The sequence below is a fragment of the Pelobates fuscus genome, chromosome 3 (assembly GCF_036172605.1).
Source record: "Pelobates fuscus isolate aPelFus1 chromosome 3, aPelFus1.pri, whole genome shotgun sequence".
NCBI classification, from domain to species: Eukaryota; Metazoa; Chordata; class Amphibia; order Anura; family Pelobatidae; genus Pelobates; species Pelobates fuscus.
The window spans coordinates 327,698,509-327,725,939 of NC_086319.1; the positions used below are offsets into that span (position 1 = coordinate 327,698,509).

General features: G+C 44.4%; 1 protein-coding gene across 1 annotated transcript in view; it reads right to left on the reverse strand.

Moving 5' to 3' along the window:
- USP50 (ubiquitin specific peptidase 50) overlaps nucleotides 1-7,164 on the reverse strand; it is a 102,945-nt gene extending 95,781 nt beyond the window's left edge. The window contains exons 1-2 of the mRNA XM_063445674.1: nucleotides 7,136-7,164; nucleotides 6,863-7,023 (exon numbers count right to left, since the gene is read on the reverse strand). Coding sequence (XP_063301744.1) covers nucleotides 6,863-7,011 — 149 coding nt within the window. The 5' untranslated portion in view covers nucleotides 7,012-7,023; nucleotides 7,136-7,164. The remainder of the gene's footprint in view (nucleotides 1-6,862; nucleotides 7,024-7,135) is intronic.
- Nucleotides 7,165-27,431: the final 20,267 nt, after the last annotated feature.

Consider the following 27,431-nt stretch of genomic DNA (forward strand, 5'->3'; position numbering starts at 1 on the left):
CCTGCTCAAAAAAGCGTTGCAAAATAAAAGGATTTATTCATTAATCCATGACTCTGAGTGATTTGACAAGAGGATTACAAAATTCAGGCTGACATATTTCAACGGGAAAAAAAAAGGTTGAATTTAGCTATATTACTGTAGCAGATGGTATCAGGGCTGTCCTAAAAGACTGTACTATTATTGCAATTCGTGTGTTATTTTTGTTCCTATGGTTAAAATGTATGTGGGATTCGTATAATTGTTCGGTAGTTTCCATCCGTACTCCATACGAATGTAAACTACCGAACCAATAGACCACCCCAGAGAGAAGTGTGTACCTTATTAATCGTTCACACTTCTCTAACCACAGGTTAATTGGTACTTTAGTGCGGTATCTGGGTGGCCGCTGTTCGGTATACGAACACGTGGCGGCGGCCATTTTATGCACGAAAATCTCAGCGGTGTTTGGTCGTCGAGTGTCTGGAACTCAAATCGGACGCTCGATTACCCGAACACCGCTGAGACCTCCATAGCTCCGTAACTCCCGAATGGGAAGGCTAATCAGTCTCCCGTTCGGTAGTTTCAAAGTACCGAACAAGGGGATTCATACGAATCCAAGATTAATCGTGGATGGCAGTATTTAATGTGTATTTTACCTCCCGAACGAAGACCGACCGCAGGGCCAAAACCTATGGAACTCTTTTCGGATACCACCTCGTGTGCGGTCGGTCAAATTACACCCTCCACCTAACTCCCGAACCCCTGGACCGATCTGGGTGATTTTTGTATATGTTAGTCACCCAGATCAGGGCTACCTGGGGGTACCCCCAGGATTATTGTAACTACTTGTTTTAGGGTACATTCAGAACTGGGGGAAAACTACAGTATGTGTAATGGGATTAAGTGTCATACTGAGGGGAGGAGATGTGTGTGAGGTAACGGTTATACTATTGGATACTGTTCTAATTAATGTGAATCCCTCCCTTGCACGGGAGAATGCTTTATAAGGAGACTGTGTGGATTAAAAGTCAGTTCTGCTCCTGATGCTGTGTGTCGTCCAGTCATTGGGATCTGTATGGGGATATTCTTGGATTACGTTATTTGCTGGAATTACTGCTTCATGGTGTTTTTACTACTTGTTCCTGAGCCTCACTGGGATCTATAGTGGAGTTAACCTGTGGAATATCAGGCCTCCGCTACATTGGTTGGCAGCGCTGGGATCCAGACTCACAAAGGAACAAGGACTAATGGAATACGGATGGAGAGGGATTATGCTAAGCTAAAAAGAGCCACACTAAAAGACCTACTGGAAGCAAGAGGTATTGCAGCAAGCAACAAAAAGAAAGCAACCCTCATTGCAGAGGTTATGGCAGAATACCAAACCAAGGGCAGGGCAATCCCTGAACAGCAAAATGCAACAGATGGGTCGGAACAGGAAGAGTTTCAAAGGCAGCTACAATTTAGGCTGGCCTTTTATGGAGAAAATACAACACCTGACATTATCTCCAGGACTATGACCGAAGTGCAGGAGTTTATATTACGCCAAAGACCACCACAGGCCGCAGTAAGGAACACAGCAACCACTAACAACACAGTGGGTAAGACAAAAATTCCTTACCAAGCTTTTAAAAATTATGTGGAGGCAGAGGAAGACATAGATGCCTTCCTCCAAGATTTTGAAAGACTGTGTGCCTTGCATAAGATAAGTACTGAGGATTGGGTACCTATTTTGGCTGGGCGGTTATCTGGGAGGGCAGCAGAAGCTTATAGGACTGTACCAGACGAGGAGATCCGGGACTACAGTCGAGTAAAAGAAATTATATTGGCCCGGTATGCCATAACACCAGAGGCATACCGAAGGCGGTTCCGGGATTTGAAAAAGGCAGAGAAAGACTCGCATGCTGAGTGGGCTTGTAGGTTACAGCGGGCGGCCCTTGGATGGGTACAAGCTAGCAAAGCCCGGTCCATGGAGGATGTCATACAAATGTTGCTAATGGAACAGTTTTATGATGGGGTAGCAACTGATGTCCAGGAGTGGGTAAGGGACCGTAACCCTATATCCCTCACAGAGGCTGCTAGGAAAGCAGACGACTACTTGGATGCCCGCAGGCCACAAAAACCGGTAATCCCAAAAGCCACAATAAAATCCTTTGGGGGGACAAACTACCCCACAGTACTATCACGACAGCTACCACCACCACCACCACCTGCTGTACAACCACGTTTTCTCCAGCCTAGCTCAGAGCCCTGTCATCACTGCCAGAAGTGGGGACATTACAAAAGAGAATGCCCGCAACTCAGAGACCGATCCTCCTGGATCCGACCGGGACCACCACCACCACCACCGAGAGCAGCTGCACATCACTACCAGGAGGAGACACCCGCCGCCTATGGCTCTGCAGTTCCTGTCACTACCATAGAACAGTGGGAGGTACTGCACAAAGCCAACACACTACAAGCACATGCCGATAATCGCCAACACGGAAGGAAAAGCAGTGCAGGGGCTCTGAGACTCAAGTGCCACCATAACCCTGGTAAAAAGCCACTTGGTCGCTGACAAGGCCAAAACCAACAGGACTATAGCAATCAGAGTTGCTGGGGGAGCCGTCTACCGGCTGAACACTGCGAACGTCCATTTGCATTGGGGAGCGGGGTCAGGCAATGTGGAGGTGGGGATGATGCCACAGTTACTCGCAGAGGTGGTACTGGGAAACGATTTGGGAAAGCTCACGTCTGCTTTTGAGCCCCAAACCACAACCACTGAGGAAGCGCATCCAGTGGTCACCAGGCAACAGGCCCGCACCCAGGACTACAACAGACTGCCGGAGGTCCAGGTAAGAGAACCTTCCCTAGACTGTGTCCCTTGGGCCCCCCCTAACAAATTTGCAGCAGAGGTGATAACTGACCCTACCCTACAAGTATATATAGATAAAGTCACCTCTGACCATCCTGGGGCAGAGGGGGAAAGATTTGTATGGGAGGGACAGCTGTTATACAGGGAGTCAGACAAGCAAGTAGCTGGGTCAGACCCGATTGTGTTAAGACAGTTAGTGGTACCACAGATGTACCGAGCCAAATTGCTGCGGCACGATATTCCGCTATCTGGGCATTTGGGGGTTAGTCGGACCAGATACCGACTGACCCAGAGTTTCTTCTGGCCAGGAGTTAGCCAGGAGGTGCGGAAGTATTGCAGTACCTGTGATACGTGCCAGAGGGTAGGAAAGAGGGGAGACCGGCGGAAGGCGAAGTTGCATCCGCTACCTATAATTGAGGAACCCTTCCACCGAATAGCGGTACACATCATAGGTCCCCTTCAGAAACCTAGCCCTTCCGGCAAGAGATACATTTTAACAGTTGTAGATTACGCTACCCGACAAATATACACGCTGAAACCGTGGCCGAGGCCCTGATGCAGATTTTCTCCCGGATGGGGTTACCCAGGGAGATCATCTCAGATCAGGGTACTCAGTTTACCGCAGAGGTCACCCAGCATTAGTGCCCCATACAACCCCCAGACCAATGGGCTCTGTGAAAGGTTCAATAGCACATTAAAACAAATGCTCCAAACCTTCGCTGAGACCCACAGGGACTGGGAGCGAGTCCTGCCTCACCTCCTCTTTGCTTACCGGGAGGTGCCTCAGGAATCGACCGGGTTTTCCCCATTTGAGTTGTTATTTGGGAGGAGGGTAAGAGGGCCCCTAGATCTCATTAGAGAACATTGGGAGGGAGACTGGAGCGCAGACGGTACCCCCATTGTACCATATGTGTTGGCGCTCCGAGACTGACTGGAGGCCCTAACTAAGACAGTAAGGGAAAACCAACGCACCTGGTATGATCGGGGCGCCAGGGACCGTAGCTTCCAGGTGGGGCAGAAAGTTTTAATTTTTACACCTGTCCGACATGATAAGCTACAGGCCGCCTCGTAAGGCCCTTGTAAAGTCGTGGAACAGAGATGTGACAGCACTTATATAATTGGCCCCTGCACAGGGACTGGAGGGCGACGCATGCTCCATGTGAACATGCTGAAGCCCTACCAGGAACGCTCAGAGGAGGTGACAGCGATTTGTGCACCCAACTCCGACGAGTTTGACAGCCTTCCTCTCCCCGATCTGCTGGGAGACGGTAGGCTGTCTGAGGATTTAGGAGAGGTTGTACTGGGAGACTGGCTGAGCCCACAGGAGCGTGCCGAGGTACAGCAGCTGTTGCGAGAGAAGCAAGACACCTTCTCTAATGTGCCTGGATACACTCCTCTGGCTACTCACCGGGTGGAAACCCCAGGGCAACTTCCCATGCACCAGACCCCATACCGCATCCCTGAAGCGGTACGGGAGAATATGCGCAAGGAGATCGATGAGATGCTCCTACTGGGGGTGATTGAGCCCTCAGATAGCCCCTGGGCTTCTCCGGTAGTCCTCGTACCCAAGCGAGGCGGTACGACCCACTTCTGCGTGGACTTCCGGAGATTGAACGAAAAGACTATATCCGACGCATATCCGATGCCTAGGATAGATGAACTGCTAGACCGGATGGCCAGAGGCCAATACCTCACTACTATTGATCTGTGTAAGGGGTATTGGCAAATTCCCTTGGCTCCGGACGCAATCCCTAAGTCAGCCTTTGTCACCCCATTCGGCCTGTACCACTTTAAGGTCATGCCGTTTGGGATGAAAAACGCTCCGGCTACCCTTCAGAGGATGGTGGACCGACTCCTAGATGGGTTCCAGGACTACACCTGTGCATACCTAGATGATATTGCCATTTTTAGCAATACCTGGCAGGAGCACTTGGCCCATATAGGAGCGGTTCTAGACAGGATTAGGGAGCCCGGTCTGACGTTAAAACCGACCAAATGTAGTATAGGAATGGCCGAGGTACGATACCTGGGACATCGAGTGGGCTGTGGGAAGCAAAAGCCAGAACCAGCAAAGGTAGAGGCCGTAGCCCAATGGCCCACTCCTAGGACCACTCAGGTGCTAGCATTTCTAGGGACAGTGGGATACTATAGGAAATTTGTTCGCAATTATAGCGCCATAGCAAAACCCCTTACTGACCTGACCCAGAAGAACCTGCCCCACCAAGTAACCTGGACCCCGGAGTGTGAGCAGGCATTCCAACATCTGAAAAGTGCACTTAGCAATACTCCTATCTTGGCAGCTCCCAAACCAAATAAACGTTTTCTTGTTCACACAGACACTTCTATGTTAGGATTGGGGGCAATACTAAGCCAAGTCGGAGCCGATGGCGGAGAACATCCCATGGCATACATCAGTCACAAGCTGTTACCTAGAGAAGTAAGCTATCGAAAAGGAATGCCTGGCTGTGGTGTGGGCCCTAAAGAAGTTGCAGCCGTATTTGTATGGACAGCCCTTTTCATTGCTCATGGATCACAACCCGTTAGTATGGATGAACCGGGTGGCTGGTGACAATGCCAGGCTGCTGCGCTGGAGTTTGGCGCTGGATCATTTGACTTTAACATTCAGTACCGCCCGGGGAAACAGAATGGAAACGCTGACGGATTGTCGAGGCAAACTGACCTGGAAAAATGATCCGTGAGCCTCCCCGGACATCCCCAAGCCGATCCGTGTTGGTTCAGACTGTGTATGCCGGCTTGTGGGCAAGGGGGAGCAGTGTAGCAGATGGTATCAGGGCTGTCCTAAAAGACTGTACTATTATTGCAATTCGTGTGTTATTTTTGTTCCTATGGTTAAAATGTATGTGGGATTCATATAATTGTTTGGTAGTTTCCATCGGTACTCCATACGAATGTAAACTACTGAACCAATAGACCACCCCAGAGAGAAGTGTGTACCTTATTAATCATTCACACTTCTCTAACCGCAGGTTAATTGGTACTTTAGTGCGGTATCTGGGTGGCCGCTGTTCGGTATATGAACACGTGGCGGCGGCCATCTTACGCACGAAAATCTCAGCGGTTTTTGGTCGTCGAGTGTCTGGAACTCAAATCGGACGCTCGATTACCCGAACACCGCTGAGACCTCCATAGCTCCGTAACTCCCGAACTGGAAGGCTAATCAGTCTCCCATTCGGTAGTTTCAAAGTACCGAACAAGGGGATTCAACGAATCCAAGATTAATCGTGGATGGCAGTATTTAATGTGCATTTTACCTCCCAAACGAAGACAAATTACACCCTCCACCTAACTCCCGAACCCCTGGACCGATCTGGGTGATTTTTGTATATGTTAGTCACCCAGATCAGGGCTACCTGGGGGTACCCCCAGGATTATTGTAACTACTTGTTTTAGGGTACATTCAGAACTGGGGGAAAACTACAGTATGTGTAATGGGATTAAGTGTCATACTGAGGAGAGGAGATGTGTGGGAGGTAACGGTTACACTATTGGATACTGTCCTAATAATGTGAATCCCTCCCTTGCATGGGAGAATGCTTTATAAGGAGACTGTGTGGATTAAAAGTCAGTTCTGCTCCTGATGCTGTGTGTCGTCCAGTCATTGGGATCTGTATGGGGATATTCTTGGATTACTTTATTTGCTGGAATTACTGCTTCATGGTGTTTTTACTACTTGTTCCTGAGCCTCACTGGGATCTATAGTGGAGTTTACCTGTGGAATATCAGGCCTCCGCTACAATTACCACTCCCAACATATCGGTAGAAACTTTGAAATTCCCTCACCAATACTGCTTAACACTGTTTAGTGAATAAACTCCAAAGAGACACAAAAGTGGTATTTCCAGACTTACAGCATTGCATGTTTGCTCAGTTGATAACCTGCAAGGCTTCTGGTTCATTGTAATTGCAGTTCTGTGTTGTATGAGCTTGGTAAAAGGTGCTATTTATAAACTGATCATTACGCGTGTTGTCGTGAAAAGCTAGCAGCTACATTTCTTTGTAAACACCTACCACAAAGTATCACGGTAAAAGTCTGTCTCAGGATCCAATCTAGAAGTTCTGATGGCACTCCAGTATGTAGAACTAGGTTTGACCTCTGATTCAGTTAACTCTCTTGCAAGGAATTCTATAAACTCGTCCAGAGATAGTTCTGTGCTCATTTGGTAATTTGTCTTTGAAAAAATAATGAAAGAATTAATACATGAAAGCTGTACTAGTAACCAAAACACTATCAAGAACGTAAATGAAGAATATTCTGTTCTACTGAGTGGAAATATCACATACCCAGAGCAGTCGAAAAGATACGTTGACACATGGTTACAACGTTTCCACGTCTTTTTGAAAATATTGCTCTTTGCTGTTAGTATTGTTGGATACTTTTTAGAAAACAGATGTACTAACTCTAGTTGTATACCTTTTTTTGCAAAATTCGTCATGAACGCTTTCATTGACGCCTGCTGAAATGTCTATCTGTACGATATACTTTTTGTTGACAATAGGTTCAAGAAGCTGTCGTAAAACATATACGAATGGTATGCATTCAGCTTGCGTGAGTAAGTGAGATACAGAATAAACATAGAAATTAAAGATGTACCCAGAATACGCATCCATCAGTAAAGCAAGTCTTGTGTCACAGGAGGTCTGAGGTTCCTTCAAATCCACTTTGTATTTTTTAACGCACAGAACTCCAGACGGACTGTCATATGAACAAAAATTTGAAGCAAGTCTTGCTTGCAGTTGGTCTATTTCCTGAAATAAATTTGTTGCATTTTTTGTCTTTTGCCTTGCAAAATAGACAAAGAATTTCCTGAAACCGGCCATTCGGTAGAGAAGTGTGGGACCATTTGATAGAAGACTCTATTGGACATTTTGTGAGTGTCTTGGAAATTCCAATTAGGCCAGTCCGCAGCATGGCACTTATCCATTGCAGTAGCTCTCCATTATTCACTCTTTGTACCTCATGAACCCCTTTCCTATATTTTATCACCCTTTTAACATTACTGTTGATCTTTTTCAACACCTTCTGCACAATATATCCATCCAGTAAGATTGAAAAGTAGAACTTTTTGGTTAGGTGTTTTCCAGAATTAGTTGCCAATGCCCGTATATTCCTTTTGGAAATCCTTTGCCTCGTTTTATGTTTTGAGGTACAAAGCCCTGCACACAGACCACAGCTGATATCTGAAACATTTACCATGGCATAGTCTTCTATAGTCCATTGTACTTCTTTTAGAATGGCAACAGTAATATCCATAATTATAAGGTGCCCACAGAAACAGAATGCAAAGATTATTGATACAATGTCTACCAAGCTCACATACACGCAGCAAGTAGTCTTCTCCTGTTTTTGTTTGTGGAAGTTGTAACTTGGTTTCCACAGTCTTCATAACAAATGCTGACAGAAAAAAAAAACTCTGTAAAGACTTGTTAGAACACACAATACAAACCACCAGCAGCTCTTAGTAAATGTTATGCCTCTTTAACCTACTCCTTTAGAAGAGAGGTAATCAAAAGGAAGAATAACGTTAGCTTTATGTCTTTGAAGCTGCTGTCAGTACTTGCATGACGATTTTGGTTGTTGAAAATGTAGTAGAGATGTGAGGCCTCTCAGAGCTTGCCAAAAATGGCTTTGAAGTTCTGAGTTATTGTATTCTGGAGAACCCAACCAAGCATAGCACCCTTATATGTAAAGATCAGATCTGAGAATATGGCTATGGATGGAAAACCTTAATCGGTATAATTATCTATAATCTGGATACATCCAATATTCACCATGGAAACCTGCCATTTCCTTTAAATAAGAGGACTTCTAGTCTAGATAATTATCACCAAGTAAGCAGAAGCCTGTAATTTCTTACTAACATGATCTGGATGAACAAAACATAAGGAACTAGTGCAGTGCCATTCCCACCTGTCAATGACAGAATAGTGGTCTATGATGACAATGTTGTCAGAGGGGAGAGCTGGAGAAGCCTGCAATAGGTAGGTCTCTCACAGAACCATATCCTCAGCAAGTGATTTTTGCATGTGATGTCACGCTGTTCTGACACCAACGCACTGGCAATGAATCCATGTTGATTTCATGAGCAAGGAATACCATAAGAGCTCTTAAAGTCATTGCTTTAGAAGCTGTTATAACTTTAGATGAAGCTGTATCAACATGTTCACTTTAAATCAACTTCATGTTGGGCCATCGCTAGAGGGACTTCTGGAATTGTAACTGACTTTTGGTGAATAATGCTTTCCTATGGGGAGATCCTAATGCAAGCATGGTGGGAGCTGAGCCAGCATCGAGGGACATCGGCTCTGGACCCTGGTAAGTGACTGAAACCCCTTCATTGCCGCGGGAGGGGGGCCTTGACAGAGGGGAAATCTATAGTGCCAGGAAAACAAGTTTGTTTTCCTGGCACTACAGTGTCCCTTTAATTTTGATATTTCATTTGTTAGTAGACAATTGCATGATTTTGCTATTACATGACGAAAAGTTATGATTTTATTAAAGACACAGAGGCGAGTATTGCATATCCCTTTCTTTACTGTCCACCAATAGCAGCAAAGAATACAAACAGAATAAAAAAATAATGAACATACAGTAACATAGGCCCCTCCCCGCTCAGGTCCCAGTATAATAGGCAGCACTTCCCTTCCATTTCCCTCTTTCTGAAGATGCGACTGTAGAAAATAATGTCCAAACCAAGAACAGCGACAATGTCCAATAAGTAGACAACTTAGAACTGAAGAGGATAACACTTCAACAACAGGGAAGCATGACCGGATGAATCATAGGACCAAAGGCTATCAGCGGGGGGAATCCTCACAAGCTGAAGTAGGGCATGCCATCTTGTCGGATCAGGCTGTGAAAACATAAAGGAACAGGAGCCCACAGATTAAAGTCGATACTTGCAACCAATTTCAAGGCCAAACTGAGGAAAAATCCCACATATATACAGTCCCACAATCCAGAGTGATTAACAATCAAGGTACATAAACACCGCCATCATGACACGGTCCCACTTACCGTACCAAAACATTCGATGTGACTCGTTGCAACATTCAACAAACTGGGTGGGAAAAAAATATATAACATTAGAAAATATAACATGGGTGGGACAATACTCGCCTCCGTGTCTTTAATAAAATCATGACTTTTCGTCATGTAATAGCAAAATCATGCAATTTTATAACAAGACACGGAGGCTCATATTGCAAGTTTAAAGTTGGTCCTCTACTGCAGAGACAGAATGTATGTGGGGCCAGTCGACAGTAGACTCCCTTGACCAATCGGCCGTCCTCATAAGGTCCTCCAGACGCGCACCTGCAGTCATCATCGAAGAGGCCGAGGCCCCCCCGGATCGAATGGGTGCCAAAGACCGCGGTATCAATGCCCGCATGGGACAATAACCACTTCACCCAGCGTGACAATGTGGTGCTAGAGACCGGGTGGAAAGGAGGATGAAAGGATAAAAACAGCTGTGGAGAGACAGCGGTACGGTGAAGTTTGGTGCAATTTTCGTATTCGCGTAGGCAAGCCACTGGACACAATGCCGGAGAGGTAGGGAAACTCGGGTAGGATAGCGATTTGATAGAGGTCTTTGTCCGCCGACTGATGTTGAACGTTACCCTGTCCGGGGTGTATGATCTGGCGTCAAAGTCCAGAGCTCTGACGTCCGAGACCCTCTTGCATGAGACAAGGCAGAGCAGGCAAACCAACTTGGCTGATAGTTGTTTTAAGGAGAGTGCAGAGTTAGCAGGCCAGGATGAGAGGAAGGATAACACCACGGAGACATCCCAGGTCGTGGAGTAGTGAGGCCTGGGTGGCCGGGAGAATCGAGAGCCCTTGAGGAGTCGGCATACTAAGGGGTGTTGTCCCGCAGGGCATCCGTCAAAGCCTTGATGAGTCGAAGAGATGGCAGACCGGTAAAGGTTGATAGTCCTGTAAGCCTTCCCTGCCTCGAAGAGGGAAGTCAGAAATCACAGGACCATGGTTGCAGGAGCCGAAACGGGATCCACGTTCCTAGCCAGGCACCAGCCAGCCCAAGCTAGCCAAGCTGACCCATATGCCTGTCTAGTGCCGGGAGCCCATGCCTCCGCCAACAGCCGTCTAGTCGTGTCCGAAACTCCCTGGATCTCCCAGGGTCCCCGGAGATCCACCATGCCAGGAGTGGAAGGGAGCCTTCCAACAGGAGGGGGTGACATCGTCCCATCGGGTCCAGCAGCAATTCGTGGAACGACGGCGGTAGTCGAGGATAGTCCATCGTCATCTCGAGCATTTGAGGGAACCACGACTGCGTCTCCCAGAAGGGGGTCACCATGACCAACTCGGCCCGGTGTCTGCGGGTCTGCAGGAGTGAGCGCGGGATGATGGAAAATGGGGGGAAAGCATATAGGAGGCCTCCGCTCCAGTCTTGAAGGAAGGCGTCTACTGCCTCCACCGTCGGGTCTGGCCTCCAGCTAAAGAGACGTGACAGTTGGGTGTTGAGCCGGGAAGTGAAGAGGTCGATGGTAAAGGGACCCCAGAGAGACGATATACTGGAGAACACATCCGTGTCCAATCTCCAGTCGCTGGTGTCTGAAAGATATCGTGACCCCCAGTCCGCTTGAACGTTGTGCAGACCAAGTAAGTATTCCGCATAGACCATCAGGTTCTGTTCTAGGCAAAATTCCCAAAAGTCTTTCACCAATCTGGCCAACACTGCCGACTGTGTACCACCCAGGTGGTTGACATATCTCACTGCCGAGACGTTGTCCATGCGGAGTCGGATGCATGTCAGGGCCCGGTCCCTCGCGAAGCTGCGGATGGCAAATGAGCCTGCCAGGAGCTCCAGCGTGTTGATATGCAGCCGGGATTCGGATTCCGACCAACGGCCTCCTGTTGAAACTCCCTCGCAATGGGCCCCCCATTCGTGGAGGCTTGCATCTGAGTCGATCGTGAACTCTGGCAGCGAGACGAATATCGCGTTGCCGTTCTACGCGGACAGGTTGAGAATCCACCATCGCAATTCGCCCTTCGTTTCGCTGTCCAGTGACACCAGGTCCACGTAGGATGCCCTGGCTCTCAGGTGCGCAATTTTCAGGCGTTGTAGCGCTCGATAGTGGAGCGGACCCAGGAACACTGCCTGTATAGATGAGGCCAGTAGGCCGATGAGCCGTGCAAGCGGTCGCAAGGTGAGCTGGGGCTGGATGAGGGCCCTGCGTAGCTCTTTGCGGATGGAACGAATCTTGGACATCGGCAGGTTCAGCATCGCCTCCCCCGAGTCCACGAGTAATTACTAGGAACTCCATGCGAGTGGCGGGGGTCAGGCACGACTTTTCCCAGTTGATAATGAAACCCAAGCGGGAAAGGAGGTTTATGGCCAACCGTAGGTGGGTAAGGAGAGTGGAGCGCTCCGGAGCCATGAGGAGGATGTCGTCTATGTATACGATTAGATGAACTCCCCGACTGCGTAACCAGGCCATCACAGGTCGTAGCAGTTTCGTGAAGCACCACGGTGCTGAGGAGAGGCCAAAGGGTAGGCAGGTAAATCGCCAAATCTCATGCCGCCAGTGGAAGCGTAGTAGGTCTCGGGATGTCACCGCAATTGGTACCGTCAGGTATGCATCTTTGAGATCTAGCTTCGCTAACTAGTCTCCGTATAGGAGAATATCCCGTAGCAGGAATACCCTCCATCTTGAAATGGCGGTACCGAACCATGGCATTGAGGGGGCGCAGATTTATGACGGGTCTCAGTTGACCGCCCTTCTTTTCCACCATGAAAATATTGCTTATGACACCTGCGGGGTTGAGAGGTGCCCGTTCTATAGCCCCTTTGACAAGGAGGGTGGAGAGTTCTTCGTCGATCAATCTGTGATCCTGGAGTGAAAAGCAGATCGGTCGAGGAGGGGGAATGTGTATAAGGTGTCCCACTAGTTCTATTTGGAAACCCCAAATAGTGGCCAGCACCCAAGGGTCTGATGTAATTTGTGACCAAGCTGGGAAACATTTTTGGAGTCTGTCCCCTACACAAACAAGAGAAGAAATACGAGGTATGAGGGAACTCACCATAGGGTTGTCTGGAACTGGAGTGGCCCCGGAAACCTCTGGATCGCCACTGGCGTCTGCGTGACGGGAAGAAGGTGGGACGGGAATTAGTCTTCTGGTAGTTCGTACGTTGCTGGAAGGAGCCTTGTCCCGTGCCACGGGATTGGAAGTAGGTACGGCCGGACAGACGGCTCCTGAATCTGCCGGCCCTGGTGGAGACCCGCCCCTGGAAAACTCGTCTCATGGAGGCTTGGGCCTTATCAAGCGCTGTAAATGCCCCAACAAAACGCCCTAAATCTTTAATAAAGAAATCGCCAAAGAGTAAGCCTTGGGCGTCCTTACCAGCTTCTGTGAGGGCGAGATTGGCCAGTTTAGGTTCAATCTTAAATAAGATGGCTTTACGCCGTTCAATAGAGAGGGAGGTATTCACGCTCCCAGCAATACAAATTGCTCTCTGGACCCAACCACGTAGGTCTTCAGGGTCAACCATGCGGTTCCCTGCTCTGGCGTCTTCCGCCAAGTCAAATAATTTGGCCAGGGGGCCGATTATATCCAGGTGTTTATCCTGGCAGGATTTTAAGGCAGATTCAAGCCCCTTACAGGGGTTCCAGCCCAGTTTAGTGAGAAACTGCATCATTTTGGGGTCTACCTCAGGAGTGTCACATTTTATTGGGCACCACAGGCCTGAGACACTCTGCCCTCAATTTGTTATGTGCCGCTTTGCTAAGAGGGCGCCGTACCCAATTCTCAAAGTATGTGGCAACGTGGTCAGCCAGGAGCCACTCTGCCGATCTCAGATGGTGTAGGTCATCCGGGTCGAAGAGTGGGACACCCGACGGATCCACGAGGGTGGACTCCGCAGCCGCAGGGTGCCTAGTCCCTGTATCACCTCTGGACGTCTCTGCCTGAGCAGAGGGAAGGAGGTCAAAGCCCATATCTGCGGCATCCATATCAGAGTCACTGTCTGACTCAATCTTAGCCTCCTCACCTGACCCGATATCTGAGTCGGAGTCGATCTCTAACTGTGCTCTGGCACATTTCCATAGCCGCGCCCGTTCTGCCTGGCGCGGAAAGGCTCTTTTGCGTGGATGGGACACGCTTTCTGGGGTGCCCGTAGGTACGCCAGTCATAGTGTTTCTGGAGGCAGAGGGATGTTTGGTCTTATGGGTAGCCTTAGAGGCGTCGTGGAGCCTGAGTAGTGCCCATCCGAAGGACGTGGCAAGAGGGCCTGAGAAATAGTATGGGAGAGGGTAGATGACATGGACCCCATGGCTGCCATAATGGCGTCTGTCACCGAGCGCTGTAGCGCTAAGAATTGTGCCCCATCAGGGTGGGTGGTTCTATCTGTCTGGGTGGGTGAAGTGCCCGAGGTGACAGGGGCCTCACCCAAATTAAGTGGGGCATCAGACTCCCCAGAGGGTGGGGATCCAGAAGGTAGTCTGGGTTTAGGCATAATAGGACAGGGAAGGACCTAATCCCTAATTAGCTAGGAGAATAGTATGGGTTAGTCACCCAAAACTGAAGCAAATAGAAATAAAGCGATCTCACCAGGGCCCAGACCAGTGTCACACTCACACACAAGGCAGGGGAGAAGACAGGAAGTCAGAAAATGGGCGCCGGCAATCTCGCGAGATTCGCGGCAAAAAATCTAAAGAAACAAATTTGTGGAAAATAGATAGACAAGTATAAGGAAGAACAGAAATACAGACGAACGAGCAGTTAATGCAAAGTAGTCGAATGCGGCAAACAGGCGAATGGCGCTATCTGCTTAAAACGTGCGCGCACACAGCTGAATATAGAGGGGAAAAAACAGGCGCAAAATGGCGCAGAGGGACAGGTAGGACGGAGGAAAAGAAAGATACAGGTTAAAAAACGGAGTGATAAACAGAATAATATAACAGGGGAGGTCTGGACCGTGGGCACAGGAAAAAACACAGAAGTGAAGCATAAAGCAAGTAGAGAAGACAATAAGCAAATCTCTAAAATAAAATAGAATCAATAACATATAAAGCTATACAGTATAATACCAGGGTATTAATAGAATATCAATAATAATATCAATAATAATATCAATAGTAGTAAATACACAAGTACACAGAGAGAAAATGTGACATGTACTTATCTTTGTGTCGGAGCAGCAAAGAAAGAGGGAAATGGAAGGGAAGTGCTGCCTATTATACTGGCACCAGAGCGGGGAGGGGCCTATGTTAGTGTATGTTCATTATTTTTTCATTGTGTTTGTATTCTTTGCTGCTATTGGTCGACAGTAAAGAAAGGGATATGCAATATGAGCCTCCGTGTCTTGTTATAAAATCAGGCTCACACATGTACACATACAATCACAGTCACACACTCGATTATAGACCTATACACACAATTACAGACATGCACACACACAAACTGTCAGGGTTTCTTTGCTGTTTTAAACAGCAACCCTTCCTTTTTCAGTGTCTGAGTTTTCAGCTGTAATTAACGATCAGCTCCTTCAGTATGTTGCCACGGTTACTCACCTGAGAATAGTAATCAACCCTGCTGCTAATCAGTTCAGCCTATTTAAGCTGCAAATCCCAGAACCTCCTTGCCCTTGCATGGTTTCCTGTTCCCCAGAAGTCTCCTTGTTCCTGTGTTTCCTGTTTGTTCCTGGTTCCTGACTCTGGCCTTGTTCCTGACTTTGCTGCTCTCCGTTCTCTTGATCCTGGCTTGTCTGACTACCCACTCTGGTGACTGACCCCTGCTTGCCTCCTGGACTTTGCTTTTGGTTATTTCTTTGTTATTTATTAATAAAGGTGTTTTTGCATCTAGTTCTGTCTCTGTCTGGTTCCTGGTCCCTAACACAAACACACATAATCACAGGCATACACAATCACAGACCAACAAGCACACACGTATACAGACAATCACAACAAGCACACACGTATACAGACAATCACAACAAGCACACAAGTATACAGACAATCACATACATACAAACAATCACAGATATATACACACAATCACATACACACATACACATAATCACAGACATACACAAACACAAGTGTAGTGGACCCTTTCCCTGGGTTGCTGCTGTGATGGGATTACAGTGCTCTTCCTGCACCTCCCTCGTAAGCCCAGTAGCAATGCCGATACCGGGATAACCTCATATCCCAGCTGCCGACTCACTGCTGGGAGCAGAAGGGAGCTGTGCAGAAAGAGCACAGTAAGTAATGGGCTCACTGCCTCCCTCGCCGCCCGGACAGCAACTGGGCACCATTATAAGTGGTTCAGTGCCACTTGTGGACTGTGGGCCGCAGGTTGGACACGCCGGATGTTCAGAGAACACTCTTGATCAAATACTAATACTTTCACAAGTTAAGAACCGTAAATGATTTGGCAGAATTATAAGGAAGCCACAAATATTCATTGACAAACAAGGGGCTGGTGTCAAAACAGTCCATGTTGTAATTTTGTAATTTCATGTAATTTCAGTCCATGTTGTAATTTCTGCTTTTTATTTAGTTCTATCTTACTTCTCTGTCAATATTTGTGTAGCTCACAGCTATAATAATAAAAAGGTTGATCAAAAAGGTAGATTTTAAAAGTCTTTTGGTTTTTAGTATGTAATGGATTATATAGATGTTCGTATTAAGCATTTCTATGATAACCCAGGGATTTCGGATTCTATTTTATGGGCCACTTATAAAGCAGTTATCATAGGCTACCTTATTAAGATAGAAAAGAAAGCTAAAAACATGTTAAACAAAGATCTGGCTGATTTAAACATATTATATTTCAACATCTCCAAAATGAATAAAGATAATTCATCGCCCCAACTAAGTGCAAAGCTATCACAACTTCAAAAGCTTATTAATTTAAAGTTAGAAGAAAAAACTAAAATCACAATTAATAAGCTTAGACTAAACTCTTATTACCAAGGTAATAGAGCTAATAAGAAATTAACTAAGAGGTTAAAGAAACAAAATACAACTAATAGAGTCAATAAAATAGTCAATCAAGAGACTACATACTCCTCTCTGGAAACAATTGGTCAACTCTTCAATGAATTTTATACTAAATTGTATAACCTTGATACCTCCCCAAATAAGAATGAAATAAAACGATATTTAGCAAATACAATCATTCCCAAGATTACTAACTCGGACCTAGACCAACTTAATTGCAAGTTTACGACAACAGAAGTAGAAAAGGAAATAGATAGATTGGAATTGCTAAACACAACTGGTCAGGATGGATTCAGTAATCTTTTTTATAAAATTCTGAAGAAGGAAATGACTCTGCCTCTTACGGCTTTATTTAAAAAAAAAGGCTAAAGAAGCTACAATCCCAAGGGAACTTTTTCAAGATCCTACGGATGTTAGAAATTATAGACCATTTTCTTCAATAAATACTGATTTGAAAATATATGCAGCAATTTTGGCACATAGACTTGAATCCTGTGTGGAGAAAGTAGTCCACTCGGATCAGGTAGGATTTGTTCAGGGCAGGTCCTCAGAGTCCTGCACTAGAAGAATTATAGATATATTTGATTCCGCCGACCGTCAGGGGGTCCCCTTGCTGGCCCTGTCATTTGACGCAGAGAAGGCTTTTGACAGGGTCAGCTGGGGATTCCTGGACGTAGTACTGACTTCTTTTGGTTTTGTGGGATGGATCCATGATGCTATAATGGCTCTCTATTCTGAAGGCACAGCAAGAACTGTAGGAGTTAATATTTTGGCTAACTGGTTCAATTTGAATAACGGCACCTGCCAGGGATGCCCTTTAAACCTACTTCTCTATGTTCTTACTCTTGAACCACTAGCAATTAACATCAGGTCTAATCCAAATGTTAAGGGTTTCTTAACTAAAAATCTCGAGGCAAAAATACTATTGTATGCTGACGACATACTTTTAACACTCACGGCCCCTGAAACCGCATTGTCTTATGCCATACTGGAGATAAATGAATACTCAAAAGTATCAAACTATAAATTAAATGTATCCAAATCAACTGCTATAATTAATAATTTCGATAACTACAGTTTAGGCGATTTAAAAGATCGATACGATTTCATATGGTCTGATAGCAATTTTACCTATCTGGGTATAACCATCTCAACCCAAGTCAGTAAAATTATGGAAATAAATGCTTTGAATCTCTTAAAACATACTAATATAAAGTTAAAAGAGTGGTGTAAACTAGAATCTTCTTGGTCTGGCAGAATAAATATAATTAATTCATATATCATTCCTAAATGGTCATACCTATTTAGGATGATACCCAGGGCTGGCCTTAGGGGTGTGCAAGCTGTGCGGCCGCACAGGGTGCCATGGAGCAGGGGGCGCCCTGCGGCCGACACAGCTCACACATTGCCGGCTGCCCGGGTGGAGGATTTCATTATTCTCCACCCGGAATTAAAAAGAAAAAAAAAAGCATTACGGCGGGGGTGGGGCTTAGCGTGCTGCGGGCTAAATGATGGCGGGGGCGGGTAAGAAGTGCCGGACCGGGCAATTGCTGCATGGGAAGCAGGAAGGAGTCCCTGCTTCCCCAACAAGCAGAATCCAGAAGCTGAAGTACTTCCACCTCCATAATGAAAAGAGGTAACAGTATGTGCTTGTGTGAATGTGTGTGTGTGACTGTTTACCTGTGTGTGTGTGTGTGTGTGTGTGTGTGACTGTCTACCTCTGTGTGTGTGTTCCTGTCTGTCTGTGTCTGTGTGTGTTTGTGACTGCCTGTGTGTGTGTGTGCGACTGTCTTCCTCTGTGTGTGTGTGTGCGTGAGACTGTCTGCGTGTGTGTGTGACTGTCTGCCTCTGTGTGTGTGACTGACTGCCTGTGTGTGTGACTGACTGCCTGTGTGCGTGTGACTGTCTGCCTGTGTGCGTCTGTGTGTGGCTGTCTTCCTGTGTGTGTGTGTGGCTGTCTGCCTGTGTGCGTGGCTCTCTGCCTGTGTGTGTGTGGCTTTCCCGTGTGTGTGACTGTCTGTCTGTGTGTGTGTGTGTGTGGCTTTAGCTTGTGTGTGTGTGGCAGTCTGCCTGTGTGTGTGTGTGTGTGTATGGCAGTCTGCCTGTGTGTGTGGCAATCCGCCTGTGTGTGTGAGACTGTCTGCCTGTGTGTGTGTGTGACTGTCTGCCTGTGTTTGTGTGGCTGTCTGCATGTAACGGTGTGTGTGTTACACTGGCTGGCTGAATGTATGTGACTGTCCATCTGTACCTGTGTGTGTTTGTAATTGTCTGCCTGTGTGTGTGTGTGTGTGTGTGTGTGTGTGAGACTGTCTGCCTGTAACTCTGTGTGTGTATGTGTGTGAAATGAATATTTATTTTTAAATCAATATTTATTGAATAAATCCCCTATACAATCCCTACACTTCTATACACACACTATACATAGATGACAGGGGAAGGGGGGGGAGGGCGCAGCGAAGATATTTCACACAGGGTGCCTAAAGGCCTAAGGCCGGCCTTGATGGTACCTCTGTATATCCTGGACAGTTGGCTCACAATGATACAATCTAGCTTCCAGTCCTTTATCTGGCAATCTAAAAAAACGAGAATTAGTAAAAAAAAAAGTCCTATCTAGGAAATATCAACAAGGGGGCTTGAATTACCCAGATATAAGAATATGCTATTCTGCTTATATTATCGGTCATATATACAAACTACAGGCTGAATCTTATAGGGAGGATGTATGGTATAAGATGGTATCAGAGGCTGCGGATAGGGATAGACTTGAATTCTATATATGGTTTAATAGTAATAAAAAAAAATTCAGATGAACTGAGTAAAAAATCATTAATTATCTCTCAATTAATCAGGGCATGGGATTCTCTGAAGAAACGCTTGAAAATTTCAAACAAAGTAATTAACACCTGCCATTTAGCAGTTCTGGAAGATAACATGCAAGACATAGTATTACAAAACTGGTCCAGATTCCAATGGTCTATTAAAGATATCATACAGAATGATCTAATATTACCCTTCCATGAGATACAAGCAAAACTTCATCTCTTTAATAAAGAGGTTTTTTTTTTTTTAACCTATTTTAGGATTAAGAACTTCCTGAATTTATCTTTGTTGAAGACCACTTCAGAAAATAATCTTTTATTCAGAAGATCTTTAATCTTCGAAAGTAAAAAAAAAGTCCTCTCTAAAGCTACTAAACTGAATCATACCATAGATCAACACCCGCTAAGTAAGATTAACAAATGGAAAAAAGAGCTAGAAATTGATTTTACTGATAACGAATGGTGTTCCACCTTTATAGACATTTGTAAAAATATCCATTGCCTGAATTTAATAGAATGCCAGTACAAGTTTATGTACAGATGGTATCTGACTCCGGATAAGATAAGTAGGATGTACCCCGGCCAGCACCCTCATTGTTGGCGTTGTGGCTGTTTGGATGGGTCCCTTATCCACATATGGTGGTACTGTAAATTAGTTAAAAGCCTATGGAAATGGCCCTTTGAAATTCTTAAATCTTTGTTTAATATTTCAATTAAAATAGGGCCTGACACAGCTTTACTACATATAAACTGGAATATATCTGCCTCCTTATCTAAATGTCTGATAATTCATTGTTTTTTAGCTGCTAAGATTGTAATTGCGAGACAGTGGTGGTCCCTTTCTCCTTTCCAAAGAAGACAATATACTGACCAATTATTATTTCAGTTTCGCATGGAAAATACCTTTTGGGCTCTTCATTCCATTATATAAATAAACAACAGCATTAAATGGATTACGACGTTAGAAAATACGTGACTAATGCTGTCTTTTTTGAGGATTTGAATAGAAACCAAATATTTGTGCATTATAATCTTATTCATAACTGAGAGTATTTAAGTACTTTATAACATATTTTCGACTGACTCTGATCTGCGGCTACAATCTTCGCAGCTTGATATTGGATACAGCTAAATAAATTATACTGTTTGCTATATCTAATAGTACCACTGGCACTGTTACAAAATCTGAATGTTATTATTGTTGTTGTTATGTATGTTTGTATGGTCTTTGTCATTCTATGGAAATATTTTTTAAAGATTAATAAAAAATATCAATAAAAAAAAAAAGCATTTCTATGATACTTTATTTTTTGACCTTAGAACAGTGATTGGCTATATTAATCCTTCTAAAAAAATCAAAACTGAACAGATTCTAAAGACTCTGTTATTTATTAAACTGGGAAGATCTTCATATGCAATTAAATGAGCACTATAGTCACCAAAACAAAACACTCTTAATGGAGCAGTTTTGGTGTATAGATCATGCCTCGGACGTTTCACTGCTCAATTCTCTACCATTTAGGAGTTGAATCACTTTTGTTTGTGCAGCCCTAGCCACACCTCCCCTAGGTGTGACTGACACAGCCTGTATGAAAACAAAAGCATTTCATTTTCAATCAGAAGTAACTTTAAACGTTTTTATCTCCTGCTCTGTAAATTGAACTTTAATGACACACAGGAGGCTCCTGCAGGCTCTAGCAAGCTATCAGCAGAGCAGGCGATAAGACTAAATTAATCAGAATTTGCAAAAAAGGAAGTGTAAATATTAGATAACTCTTTACAAAAAGTGTTTACGAAGGCTGTGTAAGTCACATGCAGGGAGGTGTTACTAGGGCTACATAAACAAAGTGATTTAACAACTAAATAGCAGAATTGAGCAGTGAGATTGCAGTGGTTTTGGTTTTGGTTACTATAGTGTCCCCTTAAGTTAGAGAAAAAAAGCCAAAGAGAGTAAAAACTATATATGTCAAAACATGTATCTATATATTTGCAAGCAATTTGGCTGGCACAATGCACAAATGAATTCTTGTTCTCTTTACAGACATTATAGTATAATGTTGGTAACGGACAGGTTTACATTAAAGAACCACTATAGTCACCCAGAACACTTCAGCTCAATTAAGTGGTCTGGGTGCCAGGTCCCCTAGGTTTTAACCCTGCAGCTGTAAACATAGCAGTTTCAGAGAAACTGCTATGTTTACATTGCAGGGTTAATCCAGCCTCTAGTGGCTGTCTTCCTGACAGCCGCTAGAGGCACTTCCCCGATGCTCAATGCGAAAATCGCATTGAGCACGCAGAACGCCCATAGGAAAGCATCAATGCTTTCCTGTGGGCAGTTTGAATGCGCGTGTGGCTCTGGGGCTGACATCGGAGGGGGAGGAGAGGTCACCAGCGCCGAGGGAGCCCGGCGCTGGATATACGTAAATGGCTGAAGGGGTTTTAATCTCTTCAGCCCAGCGGGAGGGGGGCCCTGAGGGTGGGGGGAAACCTAAGGATTATATAGTGCCAGGAAAATGAGTTTGTTTTCCTGACACTATAGTGGTCCTTTGACACTGAAATACCAGGAAGTTCATATATATACACATACACATACATATATGACAAATTCAACCTGATTCATCATTCATTGTGCAAACACATGTATTCAGCTCTGAGTAACATAACAATTTCCCTTTTCTTTATTCAGAAACGCTCTAATCTCTTGCAAGAAAGATTTGATTGAAATGTATTTAACTGTTTATTTTCCTAAAGAAATTATAGGTATAATGTTGCTAAGAAAGTCACTTTGCATTTGGAAATAGCAGATTGTGTCAATGTTTTTACAATATGTAAATGAACCTCAGGTGGACGACGTACTTGCACACTTTAAGGAAGTTGGGTAACATGTGAGTATATGTCAAATAGTTTCTACACTCAGATGGGCTGGGATTGTTTTGCAACGTTGAAACTATGCTGAGGTTTTTGTGACTTAGTTGGATTTATACACTTCATTCCAAAAGTGAATAGTCAGAAATTCAAAGTGATTTTCAAATTTTAGGTAAAAATAGTTGAACAGGAAAAATTATCCAAGTACAAGATATGTTTTCAGTTCAGTTATTTCGACCTAAAAATTTTAAACTAGTTTTTGATTACTGAAAATGATATAATAATAGTATAATAATATAGTAGTGATGCATACAAGTTTATTGTTACTTGTTTTTAATGAGAACTAACAATTGATGTGCTATAAGTTTATTTTTCATATTATATTGTTACATTTCTGTTTTAATCGTGTTATTGTAATATTGTCTCTTCTTAGCTTAGGTCATGTGATGATGTCACATGACCACCAATTCTAATTGAATTGTGCCTATATGAGGAGTGTGAGTCCAGTGTGCTGTAACACGTTGAAAAAGCCACATTGTTGATAATGTTTACGCTATATTTTATTGTTTGTTTGTTTTTTGCTTTAAGGGTCAAAATAAAGATTAATTTGTTAATTTAGGACACCCTGGAACCTCCTGCTTTTAATTCTTCATATACTGGATGTCCCTTTCCTTGGTAGGAAACATACATCCTAAGCAGTTTGGATTGAGCAAAAGCCCATTTTGCTCCTTACTTGTAAGTGATCTTCCTTGTATTTGCACTAAGAAAAATTACAGTGCTCACTATATTTCTTATTTCTGTTTTATTGCATACCTAATATATATGGAAATGACTGCTACTCACCAGCATCCCAGAGTGGGGATTATAACACTCTATGCTACATTTTAGGAGCCAACACACAGGTTCCATTCGTGAGTGCATTTTCATTTTATTACTGATCCATTTTTATCCAGATATACTAAACATCTGTATGTTTTATATTTTTTTATACAAAGTCCCAAAGTGTTGACCGAGACCAAGGGAGCCCGCAAGAATCCAGAATCATGCTCATACAAGTGGAGCTTTTAAGAGCTCCCAAAATCTGTAAGTGTATTCCTTACTTATCCTTTAATTTTACTAGAAATATTGCACTATATATTTCTCCATCGCTTTTACATACATCATCGAAAAACACTGTAAGGTGCTAACCTAGCCTTCGTATCCAAGAAAATTTACATATTGGTAAATAATTCCTGCTGTGTATGTTGCTAAACGTGGTGTTCTGACCATTTCTCTATTTTCTTAAAATTTCTTTAAACTGGACAAGCACATTTGGTGTCAGTCCCTAAATTAACATAAGTAAATTATGTTTTACAAATATCCACATTAAAATTTAAAGGGTGTGTTGCCTGAGCGTACATGTAGGTAGACGTGCAGGTAGGAGCTCTGTGCCGCAACTGCTCCGTTAGTTAACTTAGCTGACGATTTGAAAAGGTCCCGACGGGAGGGTAGCCCAAGGACAGCCCTATAACCTTTGTCTTGCATCCCACACTAACTTACGCCTGATGAAAGAAAGCTTCAGAAAAAAAAGCAAAGTCCAAGGGGGTCTCTGTACCGGCTTTTTTCCAGCCCAGCATGAGACCGCCGAATGAGCTGGAAGTGCTACAAGCCCAAACACTGATGGTGGAGGAGGGAGACGCTGATGAGGGGTGGTCAGATGACTCTGCAGCCTGCTCTGAGGATACTGCAAAGATCTTGCTACAGATGAGAGCAGATAGGGAGTTACTTGCAGTCGAAATGGAAAGAAACACCAGGGAAATCCAGCTGGAGATTTAATCACTGGGAGCCAGGACAACCACGCTGGAGGGTAGAATGGAGGCTGTTGTCAAGGCTCATAATACACTTCAATTACACAATTCTGAGTGGGGGTCTTGAATGGATGAATTGGAGTCAGCTTTTGAAGACCTTATTAATAGGTCAAGGTGTAATAACATTCGGATATGCGGAGTTCCAGAAGTTGCTGCATAGATTTCCTTCCTGAATAAGGTACTGGAAATTTTTAAACCTCTGCTATCCAAGATACCCGAAGCAAAGTGAGAGATAGGTAGAGCTCAAAGGGCCCTTGGAGCACCATATAGAGAAGGGGATCAACCGAGAGACATTATAGTGCGGTTCCATTATTTAAACACAAAAGATGCTATTGTGCGTAAATGCCGCAGTACCGAGGCAACACTTATGGGCAAAACCCTACACCTCTTTCAAGATCTCTCACCAACTACCCTCCTTAAAAGGACACTCCAGGCACCCAGAACACTTCTGCCCATTGGAGTGGTCTGAATGCCAACTGCCACTACCCTTCACCCTGCAACTGTAATTATTGCAGTTTTCATAAACTGCAATATTTACATTGCAGGGTTAAGTCCTCCTCTAGTGGCTGTCTACTAGACAGCCACTAGAGAACACTTCTGTGTTCATGTGTTATAACGACTCTGGACGTCCTCACGCTATGTGAGGACCTCCAGCTTCACCGAAATCCCCATAGGAAAGCATTGAAAGCATTATTCAATGCTTTCCTATGGGGAGGTCTAATGCGCGCGCACGCGCATTAGGTCTCCCCCGCCGTCCGCCATGCATTCGCAATAGGTCTCCCCCGCCAGCTGACGTTGGCGTGGGAGGAGCGTAGGCGGTGCCTGACCCAGTTTTAACGCCTTCAGCAACTTGGGATGGGTGTGAAAGGGAGAGGGGACCTGCAGTGCCAGGAAAACGGTCTGTTTTCCTGGCACTGGAGAGTCCCTTTAGGAGGTGGCAATAGAAGCCGATTACAGATCACCTACGCTCACATCAGATTCCCTATGCATGTTGGCATTTTTAAATGGTCATACACATGTTCTATTACCATCTGGGAACCCTAAGAAATGTTTTCATGCTGTAAGGAACCAGATGGGATTCTGGCACGGTTTGCGCCTAAAGACTTACCTGTTCCCATACCAAGGGAATGGTATGAGGTTGGGGAACCGTAAGGACTTAGGGTGTGGGGGAATCTTTTAAATGTTTCATTTATGTTTTCATGGAGACTTAAAAGTGTTCCTTATTTAATATGATTATGAGGGAGATATAAACTCTACTGAATTTCCTCTTCTCTTTTTCTTTCCCATTCCTCTTCTTTTTTCCTTCCCCCTGAAAATGCAGTATTTACATTACAGCCTAGTGATAACTTCACTGGCCACTCCTCAGATAGCTGTTAGAGATCCTTCCTGGGTCATGTCTGCCTAAAATGCATCCAAACATTCAGTATCTCCTCCCTCTGCATGCAGACACTGAACTTTCCCCATAGAGATTTATTGATTCAATTCATCTCTATGAGGAGATGCTGATTGGCCAGGGCTGTGTTTGAATCATGCTGGCTCTGCCTCCTTGTCAGTCTCAGCCAATCCTATGGAAAAGTATTGTGATTGGATCAGGCCACCACTTCTGATGATGTCAGCAGACTGCTTGTTTTTCTGAGGCAAAGAGCATGCAGATCTACAGCTTCAGGCTTGAATACAGTAAGGTTTTTGCTATATTTTTGCTATATAACACTATAGGGTCAGGAATACATGTTTGTTTTCCTGACCCTATAGTGATCCTTTAATCTCTTGACCTATAGAGGGGACGCCCAAGCATTCAGAGAAACTACTATATTCCATAACATTAGCAGCCCGTAGAGTTATTCTAGCTGGATGGTTGAAAACTGATCTTCGCACAATAAGTAAAGTCATTTAAAAAAATTTAAAGATAATTTACTCATGGATGAACTAACTTCAAATATCAGACATTCAACCCCATCCTTTATTAAAATTAGAGATCCTTGGCAAGAGTTTACTACCATCCATAAAAATAGATAAGAAAACCACGAATTATACAAACAGGCGTGAATATTTCCTTTTTTTTTTTTTGCTTGTTTGTTTGTCCTATACTTTGTCTCTTTTCTCTCTTAGAGATTAAGTATTTTTAAATGTATACTTGAAAAACTGGGGGGAAATCCATTTTTTGCAAAATGTTATAAAGCATCTATATGTACTGCATATTTAATGTATTTAGCTTTCGCCTGTAATATATATTTGTCTGTTTTTGGCTTTCTCACATAAATAAAGAATTTAAAAAAAAAAATTAAAAGGTTATGCTAGGTTTTAGTTTAGAATGCCCTACTATGCATTTTTCATTAGGTCCCCTCTGTAAACCCTACTACTACTTGGGAGAGAGCCCGGAGGGAGGGAAGGTACCTTGACACTCATTATGTCTATTGCCAGCACTGTGCGAGATGACGACAGACGTCATTTTTGAACAGGACACTTACTGGTGCTGTGGTCTATATGGGATTCAAACCTGGGTTTCCTTTTTTTTTTTTTTTTTGTGTCAAGATCAACAGGTTACAGCGTGTGCATTAAAGGTTTCCATAACATATCACATCGTGAAACAACAACAGCAACACATGCATTTTAGAGACCCATTTTTTGTGATTTTTCGCTTACATTCCTCATAGCTGCGCTGTCTAGATTAGTAATTATGGCCTGGAGATTATTGGTAGGATGCTTATGCGCCCGCAAGGTTTTTAGGGTATAAGCTGAGCATCTAAGGAAAACCGTTTAGGGTGCATAGTGAGTGATGAAGGTCGACATAGGTCGTGCGCAGACCTAGTACGTACATGGTGGTGATCAGTAGGTAGTTATGTCAGCTAGGCAGCTAGGCATGCTGATTGGTGTGCCCCCGGGTATCAGCTCGGTGTTACAGGAAGGAGCACGTTAAAGTAGATGGGGAAAGGGGCAATGGGGGGAGTAGATAGCAAGGCTTGGTAACTGGTAGTCAGCTTACGGAGCCAGTTGTTGGTAGCGGTCATGTAGCAACTGAGATTGATAGTACATAACATGTGTGGGAACACACAGAAAAATAATAATACAATGGTGAAACAATATTATAAA